General features: G+C 34.6%; 1 protein-coding gene across 3 annotated transcripts in view; it reads right to left on the reverse strand.

Moving 5' to 3' along the window:
* Positions 1-8,162: 8,162 nt before the first annotated feature.
* LOC128987456 (hypoxia-inducible factor 1-alpha-like) overlaps positions 8,163-15,165 on the reverse strand; it is a 120,155-nt gene continuing 113,152 nt past the window's right edge. For all 3 annotated transcript variants that reach the window (XM_054408304.1, XM_054408303.1, XM_054408305.1), the window contains one exon: positions 8,163-11,068. In XM_054408304.1, coding sequence (XP_054264279.1) covers positions 10,889-11,068 — 180 coding nt within the window. In that variant the 3' untranslated portion in view covers positions 8,163-10,888. The remainder of the gene's footprint in view (positions 11,069-15,165) is intronic.

Here is a 15,165-nt window from a genome sequence, read left to right on the forward strand (position 1 = left end):
CTTACCACCTCAGGCTTCATTGCCGCTCTCACACGTTTTGTGTCGAGACGCGGACTCTGTTCCGATCTGTATTCTGACTGCGGAACCAACTTTGTTGGTGCAAACTCGGAATTACGCAAGGTAATCCGTGAAACCATCCTTACACCTGATTCGCAGGACAAAATTGTTCATTTCACCACCCCTAAAGGAATTAACTTCCATTTCAACCCCCCCTCTGCACCTCATCAAGGTGGCTTATGGGAAAGTGCCGTTAAAAGTGCAAAATACCATCTGAAACGGGTAATTGGTGAAACCATTTTAACTTTAACCCAATTTCAAACTTTGTCCATTCAAGTAGAGGCAATGCTAAACTCGCGCCCTCTTACAGCTCTTAGTTCAGACCCTTCCGAAATTTCTGTGCTGACCCCTGGACATTTCCTCATCGGAGCTCCATTAGTTGCCCTGCCGGAACCTCACCTGTCTGAAGTGCCCTTCAATCGTCTTCGTCAGTGGCAGCTTGTCCAGGCTTTTCACCAGCGTATCTGGAGGCGTTGGCAGCTTGAATATCTCCACTCCCTCCAGCAGCGATCCAAGTGGACCACCCCTCATGAGAATTTGAAGACCGGAGACTTGGTGATCATTCACTCCAATTCACCTCCACTCACCTGGCCTCTTGGACGCATCGTCTCCACTCACCCTGGCGCTGATGGAACAGTTCGAGTCCCGAGTCGTCACAGTGAAGACAGCTTCTGGGACTTTCACACGGCCTGTTCACAAGGTCTTCCCTCTGCCATGCAATGAAGACTAAGTCCAAGAAACCTACTCTATGTACATATTAGATTTAAGTGTGGTTTACGTTTGCTCTTGTGTTTTTTAATTAATTGTCTGTTGAAGCTGTAATGCTTCAAGGGGGCCGGAATGTTCGGTATTCATATTTTTAGAGTATTTAGAAATTAATCATTATGTTAATTAAGTCACTGGTTAATTAATCATGCTAATGTGTATATAAATCACCACATTTATTGTAATATTATTTAGTCTCAGTAACAATTTATTGTAAATAGACTCCCGCTTTCAATATTCAAATGAGATTGCTAAGCCTGCTCGAATTTCCCGCCACAGTAAGGCCTATTTTCCTGTACTACATACCCATGAATCACCTGACGCCGTGTTTGCTTCAATCGCATTTCCTATTGGCCATCGAATTCCTAGACCCCTCTAAACCGCAATTGCATTTTTCAAAGTGTGAAGCCGGCGATCGGCGTCTGTCTGTCCACGGTCGGCGTCCATAACTCACGGTGTATTCCGTTTCTCGTATCTCGGGACATTAATTGCCCATTTTACCTCCCTTAAACGTATTTTTAGGCTATAGATTAATTATATCTGGCCCCCTCTCCTCTATAGTACATTTAACTATATATACATTTTAATTTCCCCCTTTTGTTTGTGATTAAATTACTTAAATTGTGATCTAGTGCTTTCAGACTCTTCAAACCTCAAGACAGTGTGTGCGCGTCCGTGTATTACTTCTAGACTTTCCGTACGTTTTCACCGCGACTTCCGCGTATTAGTGAGCTCTTTGTGATTATGAACTTGGGTGCGTTGCGTTCTCCAAAATTCTACAAAACAGAAGCACTCGGTCTAAGGACTCCGCCATCCGCCATCGCTCCACCATAGACGACGCCGCTGCCATACTCTCCACCTTTGGATAATTGGACTCAAGGTACAACCTTAAAGTTTTGTGCGTGTTTTAATTAGACTCTAAAACTAATCTCATTTGCCCCTCACAAGACATTTTATTCCATCTCGGGACCTCAGTGCCCTTCAAATTGCAGATTCGCCATTTTCTCTAATTTAATTATTTTTCTCTTGAACTATTAATTAGTTCTGGTCCTTCGAGTTATTAATTATTTTCATTTTCACCCATTACGCCCCCAACAGTTAACATTTTTTGTAATTATTAAATACAATTGGACAACACCTTATGGTACTTCTTTATCTACAAGAGGAATCATTTACTTACAATAAGGAAGATTCTTTACTTATAACAAACAACAAGCTATACTTATAAATAACAAAAACAAATTATTGAATCAGCTGTTATGTTTAAAACACCTTATTGACATATAACAGATTATTGTATAGATATTTAGACAATGTAATAGGAGTACATATTAGCATTGTTTAAATGGATAAAAGTGGTCATGCATTTGGAAATGAAGACATTTCTCTGTTATTATTTATCCAATCTTAACACATAACGTATCATTAAAAACTACATAAAATGTACTAACTTCTTTGTCTCTTGCAATTATTTTGTAAAGTTCACGGTTATCGTGAAATTTGGCATCAAATATTTAAAATGGCTGCCATTTTGAAACAGTTATTCATTTTTTAGTATAATTTTAACAAAGGTTAGTCTTAATAAGATAACATTTTTGGAAAATCTCAACGCTGTATCTCAAACCGTTTAGTAGTTATTAATTCTTTTGTAAAAAACACATAAATACAGACAGACGGAAAACTAGGGGCCACAGACCCATGTTCCTATGGTGAAATGTGTTTGTCTTGACGTGAGCAATAACGCTATATACATTTGTCTATAGAGAGTTACGGGACACCCTGTATAGACGATTTTCTATAGTGTTGAACAGTAGTAAAACAACATTTGAAAAAATTAACAATGAACGTATTGTTTGAATAACAATGAAACCTGTCAACTCATGGTAGGAGGCTCTACTAATCAAATCAAATAAAATCATACTAACTAAACATGAGCTAACATGAGTGATAGGTACCGATAACTTATCCAATACAGTACATCTCAACTGTTGAGTCACACCAACACTTTTGTACTTCCCATATAGGGAATAAGCTATTACCTTAGGTCTCATTGTGGGATCTAGACCCGAGGCCGATTTACTTTTTTGTTTTGAGGTCCCCAGAGGCCTCAGGTATTTATATATACCAGTGATCTGCTTAATAAAGTGAACATGATTAAGGCATATGTGCACAACATAGTAACCAGGATATAACAAATACATATTATATGTTCCTTAGTGTTATAACTTGAGAAAAAGCATGGGACTAAGGGGAAGGGGGTTTATGGGGGATTTTATGGGGTAAAAAATGGGGTTTTCTTATTTTTTACTCAAAAACATGAAATTACCGTACTCAATTTCTTTCTAAGCCAGTTTTTAGACCTTAAAAAACGAAATAATGTTGTATATTGAAGCGTTGTTGTATGCCTAAGGGTTACAGGGAAAATATATTCAAAATTCAAAGGAAAATTCCCATGTTATTTGTAAGGAGAGTAAATAAACCGTTGTACTATTAGTTTGCTTGTTTATAGATATATTTTAATCAAATTTGGCAATTTTGTTTATTTCATACTCACCTCATTTTTACACCATCTCTGTATCAGCAAACCTTAGTATTTTATAATTAATATAATTTAAATAGGAAATAAATCTGACGATTTTAAGGGAATATTTTAGTGGAAATTTATTTGGGGAAATGGAAATTTGCTGATTCTGCAGGTTTGCTGCGGTAGGCATATTTTACTAATCCAATGGTGATACAAAATGTCTGCAATAAGTTATCACAAACAACGTAAGGACACCATTAAACATTGATCTTTAATCTTAGATTAACATAAAGGTATAAAACATAACATAGGATAAAGGTAAACTTGACAGGTTTCTTATTTTACGATTCTGACAGATTTTCAATAATTTTTGAGTTGAAAGAAAATTAATTTTACGCCACACTACATTATTTTGACGAACTTCCCACGCAAGGATTTAGTCCAGAAAACAGCTGTTTGCCGCCAGCTTATTCAAATGGGGTTTCATTGCGTACTACTGTACTGTAATGAGTTTTCCCGGACACCAATCAGCTGATTATACTATATTTAGATGGCAATGAATTGTTATAAACAAAAACATAACCTCTCTTATAGAGGCTATGACTAGTGATTTTTAGCCCTTTAGGTGGTGAAAATATGTTAGGATTTGTACAGATTTAGTAGTATGGCGTAAACTATCGTACGTAACTCGTCCAAAATATGTGTACCGGACTCGTATGGTAATCCCGTACTCGACTTCGTCTCGCACGGGAACGACCACACTCGTCCGGTAAACACTTATTTTCAGGACTAGTAACGTAATATACTATTGGAAGAAAGGGAATGTTGAAGCCATAATTTTAGTTTTTTAGAAATCACGTTTTAATTTTTTACGCCACACTTCATTATTTTGATGAACTTTCCACGCAAGGATTTAGTCCAGAAAACAGCTGTTTGCCGCCAGCTTATTCAAATGGGGTTTCATTGCGTAATACTGTTCTGCAATGAGTTTTACCGGACACCAATCAGCTGATTATACTGTATTTTCGTGGCAATTAGTGGTTATAAACAAAAACATAACCTCTCTCAGAGGTTATGACTAGTGTTTATTAGTCCTTTAGTTGGTGGAAATATATAAGGATTTGTACGGATTAAGTAGTATGGCGTAAACTATCGTACGTAACTCGTCCAAAATGTGTGTACCGGACTCGTATGGTAATCCCGTACTCGACTTCGTCTCGCACGGGAACGACCACACTCGTCCGGTAAACACTTATTTTCAGGACTAGTAACGTAATATACTATTTTAGTGTAGCAGTTGACGCTAACAGTTCAAAGCCATTTCAGGGCTGGTTTAACTAACAGCTGGTTTTAAACTGTCATTGTTATTTGTTTACGAAAATATTGGTCATCAATGTTTGACTAAATATTACTGTATTTCACTCTACAATTTAGTTTTATTCCTACCGTAAAAGCCTTTGGCCGTATTTACTACGGCCAAAGAATGTTTACTATGCAAAAGTAATGTTTACTATCTTTTTGGATTTTTTCGACGTAAACAAACAAAGATTTGTTATTGTTTTGTCAACTGTTTTAATTTTCAACAACCAAAACTGTAGAGTACAATCAAAAAGGAAATATTAACTGTTTTAAATATTGATGGTATAACCTGAAAAATGCTTTGAGTTTTGTATTGTTCAAGAAAATGATTAGTCTTTGTAGTGTAGCCAAAAGTAACGTCCAAAACACAAGTGAAAGTGGGTCTATACATATTCTCCGCCAAGTGCTTGATAATTCTTGCACTTCAACCACGGTCTCAAATATGTAATGACTCACTTTCTACTCTTGTTACGAAATATACTATTACCTACGACCGTTTTTTTAAGTAGCTGTTTCAGTTCAGTTCTTAGAATTGAAAAGTTCCACATAACAGCATTGTTTACTTACATAACAGTATAGTTTTACTTAACAACAGGGGTAACTAACGGACCAATAAGGTTCAAGGATCGAGAGAGAAGAAGTAAAATTGTAATGCTTCAAACTTAAACTAATCAGCTATTTACCTATTTGATTGTAAATGACTGGTGCAATTAGTGATTGGTACAATGAGTCGTTGCATCAATTTCCGTGGCAATGAGAGGTTTTAAACGAAAACATAACCTCTCTTAGAAGTTTTGTAAAGTGATTACCCGGTCATAGGTAAAGTAGTGTACGCAACTCACGTTAATAGTGTTATGAACACTCGTAGAAGATTTTAAGGCACTCACTAAGGCTCGTACCTTAAATTTTCTACTCGTGTTGTTAACACACTATATTTATAAGATCGTTGCGTAAACTACTATTTCAGCAAACTATCACTTAATCGTTTTCAGAAATAAGTGTTTTACGTAGAAAACTGTCCAATAAGCTGCAGGCTGTCAGTAGAAACCAAAATCAATTCATACCATAACATAACTATCCCAGTAGTAGTAGTAGTACTGTATGGTTCAGAAACTCGGGCACTGACCATAGAACCGAAAAACCTTATTGCTGGGTTTGAGAATAGAGTGCAGAGAAAATATACGGACCAGTTCAAGATAACGGAGGTTGAGATACAGAAGAACAGAGAGCCAAGAGAAATGTACAAACACCCAGATATAGAGGTGCTTTCCAAAAGTAAAAGGCTTGGGTGGGTAGAGGCTATGCGTGGTGGAAAGAAGGACTTTTAGAAGTGTATTCCAAGGAGTACCACAAGGTAGATGACCACTTGGAAGATCAAGAATGAAGTGAAAAGACCAATTAATGAAAGACATCTCCAGACTGGGATCTCTATTAGAAGAGGCAAGGGATAGAAGAGAATGGTAGACCAGAATACTCTTAAAATTTTCAGCGGCCAAGGAGGTAACATAAGGTACGGTAAGTGATAGCAATAGAAGGTGGTATGTAGCTACTGTACTTACAACCAATGTTTGTGAATCGGCCGCCAATCTCACTTCAAGTTATTTTAAAATGGCATAATTCCTGTTTTATTGTCAAATTAAATTTTCGGATATAAAATGCATATAGCATCAGCCTATAATCGGATGAAAGAAATAGGTGGTCATGTGACATTTGTTTACGTTGTGATTTTTCCCATTAAAATTGCCAGAACTTGTCTTCATACATGTAAACTAGCTGTTCAGAATTATATTCAGTTTTAATTGACTGCTCGCTCGATCGACAACAGCTCGTAGCTTGTTAAAACATAATTCCAATTCTACAATACCTTGAATGCCACAATGCTAGTGATGCGAGAGAACACTTGTAGCCAATTGTCTGCTGCTTGATCATGTAATGTGTGTCATGCCCTGCAATTGTAGTAAAATGACCCACTCAGAGAGTGAGCTATTTTAAAATATATAACTCTCTTTTTAGCAAATTTCCTATACAGGTAATAAGCTATTACCCTAGGTCCCATGGTAAGACCCGGGACCAATTTACTTTTTTGTTTTGATGTCCCCAGAGGTAAAAAACACCATCTCTTCCAACCATTTGTACATATTGTATTTATACATACGGTGGTGTCTGGAAATTATAGTAAAATATTTTAGTACATGACTGTAGAAGTAAAAAAATAAAAAAGTTGACATGTATCCTAAAGTGCTTAGTTTTCCATCTGTGTGTTTGTTTTTGTTTTTTACATAATTTATCATATCTTACGAACCTCCTGTGGTATTAAATTCAAACTTGGTATGTGCATGTGTATTTCGGTATTGAGTAGCCTATCAAGTTTCTACTTTGTACCATTTTAAAATGGCGACTGTTTTTTGCTTTTATGGCTAAATATCTAAACTTTAAATTAAAAAAAAAATTACAAGAGACAAATAAGTTGTAAAATTTGATCCCATTAACTCTGATAATAAATATTATGATGATCGGACAACTAATAGTGGAGAAGTTGCAGATTTTCCAAATAAAAACATGCATATTTCGGACTGCATGTTAAAAATGTGCTTGTTTTTATTCTATTAAACCCTTCTATTAAAGGCTGGATTAAACAGCAGTTTACTCTTTATTCTATGGTACGTACAACCTCAATATGACAGGCTGCTTATGTTGTAGTTAGCTGGTCTAAAAATCATTTTTGCAGGAACGATAAAATTGTCCTAACTTTTCAGTAGGCTACATTTTTTTTGTGAATTAACAAATAAGTATAAAATATATAAGTTCTTTTTTCAACGAAGTCATGGAAAAATAACAAGTACAGAGAATAGTAGTACCAGACCTCAGGTTTTTGAAAGTTTTTGATGATTGATTGGGATATTGGCCACATCTGTGCACGTTTAATCCTAAGTGGCATTTTTCGGGCCCCAGTGGCTATTTTTCATTGGGATACTAAATGATAATTAATGCTTTTTAACAACTTGGTTATATTTGATGCTGGACCATTACCTTACACAAACACAAAAATACATTAAAACCAATTTTGATAATAAAACACAAATAAAGAGTCTGATGAAAGGAGCATTGATTGTAAATATTTCAACTCCACTGTACATAGAACCCATGGTCCAATTTTTTCCTGCCAAGTTTTTTCATCTTAACTTATTAATTTTTTAATAAGTTCCATTGTATAACCTTTTGACCATGAAGGAAGGTTTTAGGTACAAGTTTTTTTCCAATTAAGAAAAACTAGGGTTATGTATACTATGGTAAATTCATATACTTTTAAATGTTAGTGTGTTTTAATAGTGTGTAAGTGATAAGATACTATTTTATTTGACTTTTTTGATTGCTCCTAAGAGGCTGAAGGACAATAAAGAGATTTTGATTTTGATCTTGAATATGGGGTGAAAGGGTAAAAAAGCTAGACATTCAGTTAATCTCAAGAGTTATTTTTAATAGATTTGTACAATTGCACCGCACAACAATAACTAACACACTCCCAATAGATTTGACAGTAATGTAAAACTAAAGTTATTTGATCTTAAAATATACCCTTATTAAATCCTCTACATTGAGTTAGATTATTACACTAAAATAAAATCTATAGACAAATGATATTTACATACACATGTGTAATAACAGTTAAGTTTGACTGGGGCATAGTTCGGTAACTTATTAAGTAAGATTAAAATTCTTCTTTTTACAATCCAAATTAAAACTGCTAAAAATGGTACATCAGCAAATATCAATAGTAGTTATTGTATAACTGAACTGACAGGTCAATGCAAAATAAAAACGTAAGACATAACCATACATGTAGACAAATCCTATAAAAACACTGACCAGCAAATGGATTCTGAATCTGTTGAGAAATTGTGATTGGCTAAAATGATATTAATTGATTACACCAGCCAGATATTTGACATTTATGAGAACTTTGTAAAATCTGATTACATAGAAATCACACAGTTCTGTTTGGTTTAAATACTTCTAAAATTGAATACTTAAAACTAAAAAAAATAAGCAAAACAATATAAAATATTTAACACACAAATGCAGAGAGAGATAAGCTAAGGGATCAAAGAATATATTATATGACTTTTATAAACTCTGTACCTAATATCTACAAACACTTAACACAGTTTAAAAACATAAAATTGTAAGGACAGCATATGTACAGTAATCCAAAATTAAAAAGGGAAAAGTAAATTTCAGAGGAATTAGGTTGTAGACAGTATTTTTATTACACTGATTTGTTATACCAGAGCCCCAGTCAAGTGTTTGATTGTAGAGACATCGATATTGAACCTGCTATATTACTGTCACAGTATTGAAAATAGAGCCATGAATGGAGTAACAATCTGTCTATATTATTTTTACAAAATATGCACACCTAAAGAGCAAACTCTTTCTGTGTAAAATATTTCCATCTTTAACAAAATTCAAACAAATACAAAAAAACCTTCTGCAAAAATTTGTTGAAAGGTAGAGACTGTGGTCCATATGATATCAGGAAAAACGATCACAAAACTATCATAACAAACATATACTTTATATAATATAATATTCATGTTAAATTAATAAATTGGTATTTTAAATTGTCTGTCTATAAAATATATTCTAAAGTATTTGGACATTGTTAGTAAATAAAAGCTTTATACAAGAAATGCTATACACAAAACCTATATATTTAACAATAGTGAAGCTAAGATAACTAAATTTTACTAAATAAAATCCACTTATCAAGCGACAAGAAATATAAAAGTAAAGTAAATTTTATATGACCCTGTGATGAGCTTTTTTTGATGCAGATGAGAAAATGCAAGAGTGAAAAGAGAGCATATGCTACCGTATACAAATGAATGTGAGTTTTGGCACAAAACAATTATACTGTACATAAAAAAAAAAAACAAATAAACTACTAAAAGTTGATGAAGTCAGACTGAAAAAAGTGGAATGCATTTCTATTTACATTATACAGGTCTCTATGTACAATAAGTTTAACTATTGTTTAATTGTTTTATTATTTTCACATTGTGCACTAAGAGTTCCAAACAGTTTTACATTAGTTAACCTGATGATCTTAGCAAATAATAATAATATTTCTATTTAATAAGTAAAGTAGGCCGCATGAATGAAGTCTAATAATTATTCAAATTTTTGCTTTGAAACTATTAAATTCTTTAGAAATCGAGCAGCAGTCTCTTGATTTTCATCTGAAAATTGTTGTGCTGATTCAAGTACGTACTGTATTAGTAATTTTATTTCCCCCGCTACAGCCTGACTTACATAGTATATAGATAAAGTACCGGTATTGATTTTTTAACATTTTTAACTGTGAGCTTTGGTTGGATATATCGGTTTGGTCACCCTGAACCCAAAAAAGTGGTTTTCAAAGTAATGTATGAGTGTGTGTGTATGTGTCTGTATGTCATAGTTCCCTTACCCATGGTTAGAGTTGTTGACAAGCTAATGGGAGAAAGTGTGTGTCAGATTTCTGATACTGTTTATTTCCAAGTAGATTACAATTAACTATTGAATAATCCCATTATTCTTAGCTAAGCATTAGTTAGTTGTTGATGATTGGCATCAACACAAGATTTGTATACCTACATTATACTTTCTTAAAGATGCAGATAAATGAAATTCAATGAATCTGGAATGCTGTAAGGAATCGGTGGAATGTTTATGTCAAAATGCAAACAAAGGGGGGAAATTATTCAATACATATTGTAGAAATATATAACACATTGATACATAAATGCATATGAGATATCACTACAAGTTACCGGTACTGACAATTAAAATAATGTTTTGGTTGTGTATATTGGTCATGTAGTAGATCATATTCTGGATCATTAGGTTAACTGAAGTAAAAGTGCCAACTAAGTTGAAAATATTAATTAATTTGAATCAAAACACAGTTTTCTCTGTATACAATTCGATACCCTCTTGGGTGAAAAACTGCCTAAAAATAAAAAAGCCTCCATGTTTTACATGTAGCTTCTGTTTCGTTCAACTGTTTTACATAATTTCAATATTTTATTATAAAAGCATAACTTCTCTCTCACCATTTCACTAATATATTTTGAACACAAGTGAATACATTTTCACAACTGAACAAAACAGGAATATAAACTAGATAAGCTCGGATGAAGTTTACATGGGTATATCCAGAGCAGTAAGTATCTCGGAGCCATGCAGCAAGACTCCTGTGGGGGCGTTGACATCGTAGTCCTGCTCCGTGAGATCCACTAACTTGATGTCACAGTCGGGGTCTAGTAGAGACAAGGACTTGAGTCTGGAGCGTGTGTCAGCTACACGGGCCCCTCCGCCAGCCTGGGGAACACACAACTATCAGTGACACTGGGAAACATAACCTCTCAATCGGGGTTAAATCTGCTAGAGTAGCCTTGTTATGGTTACAAATACACTTGACAGATGGCATGTACGACAAAGAGATTAATAATATTAGCACAATATGTCTATCACAGGAAAACACTATCATGTCGACAAGCAGAAACAGGCTGTTCAATGAGTTCAATTTTCCATGAAAGGCTATTGCGTTAACATTATTAAACTGTTGTGTGCTAAGTGCATGTGTCCTACAATTGAACAATCAACGAAGCTACTCAAGCCGATTCAACATTCTGGCTGAGGTGTTTAAAATTACATCTCAAAGAAACATGTTGGTATCCTCCGTTAATTTTTAAGAACTACAACTTTTTTTATCAAAATTTTGTACAATAGGAACTGCTGACAGGTATTGTAAATATGAAAAAGTTTATATCACAGTTGCTAATACAATGAATTTTTACCAAAAGAATTTGACTGTTCAGTTAAAGTTTAATCAAACTTCTTAAAAATTGAAGTTTGTGCTTAAGTTTGTCATATTGGCTTCAAAAGTTGGGTTAGTGAATCAAAAAAGCTAACAGACAAATACAATAGACCAATAAAAACAATTTTGTTGTAAGTTTGCGTTATTTGAGAAATAGTGTGGACATTCCCTTTTGGGATTTTTTAGCTTTGGCTGAGTTTTTGTACTCATCTTGTTATAATTTAGGTACTTTCACAAGGAAGGGCGGGATCAGATTCTAGATCCTGAAATGTCTTTAAAATTTATTTTTCACTAATCAGTTTTCAATCCCTCAAATAACCTAAAAACAAATGCATTTAAAACTAGTAACCTAAAAAATACACACTTCCCGTGGTCATAGCATTGTTGTATTCCAGGAAACTCTATATTTAGCTTTGACTTCAAAGAGATTTTAAAACTACTACAACATTGTATTTTAAAAGATTGAATCTAAACACAGCTGGAGTCTGGTAGAGCAAAATGATCTGTGTGAAATAAGCTTCGCAAAAAGAGTTTTGAGATTAGCACATAGGTTAAAATCTAAACCCCTTCAATCAAAATTTATACTAATTGCCAAGTACTATCAAATAAGACCCAAAAGTAAAAAATATATTCAAACTGAGGAATAGCGTTAGAAATAAACAGCAGAAGAGCAAATCGTCGCTTCAGAAGCGACCTCATTTCTGGACATTTTTAAATTTTGTGTGGTAACTGAGCTGCTAGCCCTCTGGTCCTTAAGTAATTTGTTGAAGGGCACCTTAGAGCACTAGCGTAGTTTTAAGGGCTTTAGTTTCACTCGGCCCAGCCAGCAGACAGTGACATGGCTCAGTTGGGCATTTCTACATGCACCGGCTCAATGAAATGTTGATGATATAATGGCACTTTTCTTCTGTAATATCCATTGATCATACAGTAAATTCTATATTCATTATCATTAATACATTTGCAAATCACTTATCTCATTTCTTTAACTCTTAAGATCTGTTATATTCTTGATATAGATCTTGTTACGTCTCATCTCAATAAATCTTTTTAGACCATTAATTATTTGATTGTTTGAACTCTTTTTAATTTCTAACTAGTAAGCACAAAAGAGTGAGTTTTCAAAAGAGAAGTCTTTGTTTCTGAATGGAGCAGCATATTCCACTATTTTGTTCTCTTAACGTAGTAGCTTTACTGATAGTTCAAGCTTATCTGTAAAAGTAATGTTAAATTGATTGCTGTGTGTCCAACTGGCTTCAACTTTACAGCAGCTTCATACAGAAGCCAAGTACAAATGAAATATAATTGTTGGTGTTGGATGAAGAATGTGTGAGGAGCCTTAAACACTATGCAAGCTGCTTCTTATATTATAGAAAGCTGCAGACTATTCTCACAACCAAACTGGTTTTGGCCCTGAAGGTTGTTTTGTATTTTTAGCAAATTTCCCTTCTGGCACAGTAGTCATCGTGGGGAGACCTAGGTACCTAATTTATATCTATATCTCAATCAACATTTGCTTTTAATATCACATTAAAAGCAAATGTTGATTAAGTCACTACCCTTTTATGTGCACACATATACAAGATTCAATCCTGGAGAAATAGCTGGTAATCTTGATCAATTAAGTTGTATTTTATTTTACAAATTGGGAAGTGAAGTGTATGTTTAATAAGTTTGCACAATACTATAAAATATGCATTGTTAAAAATAAACTAAAATCCTATTAATGCCACTAACACGAAATCATTGTATTCATTGTAACCATCAGAAATGGAAAAAAATAGGTGGAAAATTAAAAACAATCCACAGACTACCACGGTGTCAATAATATTTTTATTTTGTGACTGTAAGCACTTCCTGGGCCATGCAGACTGAAACTATTAAAGCTGACTGGCTGCATTTAGACTTTATGTAAAGCAAAGTTTCAAAAAAATTACGGAGTTAGGCTATACACTGTTTTGTATTGTTGCTATCATAAAATGTAAGATCAAAAGGAATAATTTATTTCTAATATTATTCTTTCTAACTCACTATACTTCAAAATTGAAATATTGGACCTTTCCTTACATAACAGGAGCTACACTACTGGGGCTAATTCAACCTAATTCAATTTATATAAGTAGGATATAATTATTGATTAATAACTAAGCATATCATTTTTTGAGAAAATGAACATTGATATTTTATGTGATGGTTCTACAAATTAATTGACAATTCATTATTACCAAATTAGTGTAAAGCTTTTCATGGTGATTGGTAATGAGAAGTAGTTGTTGCTCATTGGATATGTTAATTACTGCAGCCTGAGAGAAGCTCCAAGCACTCTCACAGACTCAACACGTTTATGAGTGTCCTAACAGGAAATCCAACCTTCTTATTCTTACTCTTTCTGCAAAACTCATAAATAGAGTCAGGCGGCGATACAGTGATTGACAGTGGCGGTGCAGGGGGGCCCGCAAGCCTAGACCGGGATTTTTCAGGAAATTTTACCGGGACCCGGACTTGTGACTGTGCGACAGGCAGTGCCACATGGGCCCCATATCATAACAATATTTTTATGAGAATCACCACATGTTTTTAATGACAAAAATTGGTTAAAAACCAGTAAGGGCACTAGGACAAGTAGTTTACAACAGCTAACCTGACACTACTTGACCGATCGATAGAAATTCACTACAAACCTGTCATCAAAATTTGTCAACAGTCATGTGGGTTGCATCAACTGTCCTCGTGGACTGCGTGAAGGCGCTATAATTGAGCCGTATTTAGAACCAATGTGGCCCCTAGTGGGTCACATCAGAGAGGGCCCTCTAAGCTGATTCAACTAAATGAACTTGATAATTTTTTACGATCAAATGGGCGAATTAACCTAGATGACAAGGACACTGGCTGATAATAAGTAATTGCATTCTTTTATTGATACTAAAGAAGGATTTTCATTTAATTTAATTTCATACTATTAGGAAGCTGCACACTAGGTTTGTTTACTTCGAGTCAGGTAAAAAATGTTACTTACCTATGGGCCTCGGGCCAAAATTAGGTCAGTTCAAAATGGGTTTGCATTGGAAACTGGTGATTTTTAATATATAATATTGATTTTCGAGCCGAGCAGAGCATGCCCTACAAGCTTGAGAGATCTAGCACAAAGTCAGAAAATCAAGCTCAAGCCGATTTTTTCAGTACTCAATACCGTACAATAATGCCCAATTAAAAAGTATTGAAAAAGTAAAAGCTTTTATGTCTGCGAGGATCACGCTCACGAGATTGAAAGATTACGCTTTTGCCGAGATCGGTAATATCGACAAGTACATTTTGCCGCAGGTGACGATGACAATGTCTCCGCGGCCGTGGGAGATGTTCAATATTTTGCCTCGATTTGGGGGACGATAATAACGTTTCTTTTTCCGCAGGAGATATATCTAGGATTTTGCCGCAATTGTGGAAAAAATTATTTTAACTTCACCACGGGTTGCAGGAGATATTGGGGATTGGGTCGCGAACACGGGAAAAGATGATGTTGTTATCTGATGATATATATATATATTTTTATGTTGGCGGCCTCTTTTAACCTTGCATTTGCCCGACCACAGACTAACTG

This window comes from Macrosteles quadrilineatus, unplaced genomic scaffold, assembly GCF_028750875.1.
Source record: "Macrosteles quadrilineatus isolate MER2022 unplaced genomic scaffold, UCM_ALF_1.0 Scaffold_2__2_contigs__length_208266976, whole genome shotgun sequence".
NCBI classification, from domain to species: Eukaryota; Metazoa; Arthropoda; class Insecta; order Hemiptera; family Cicadellidae; genus Macrosteles; species Macrosteles quadrilineatus.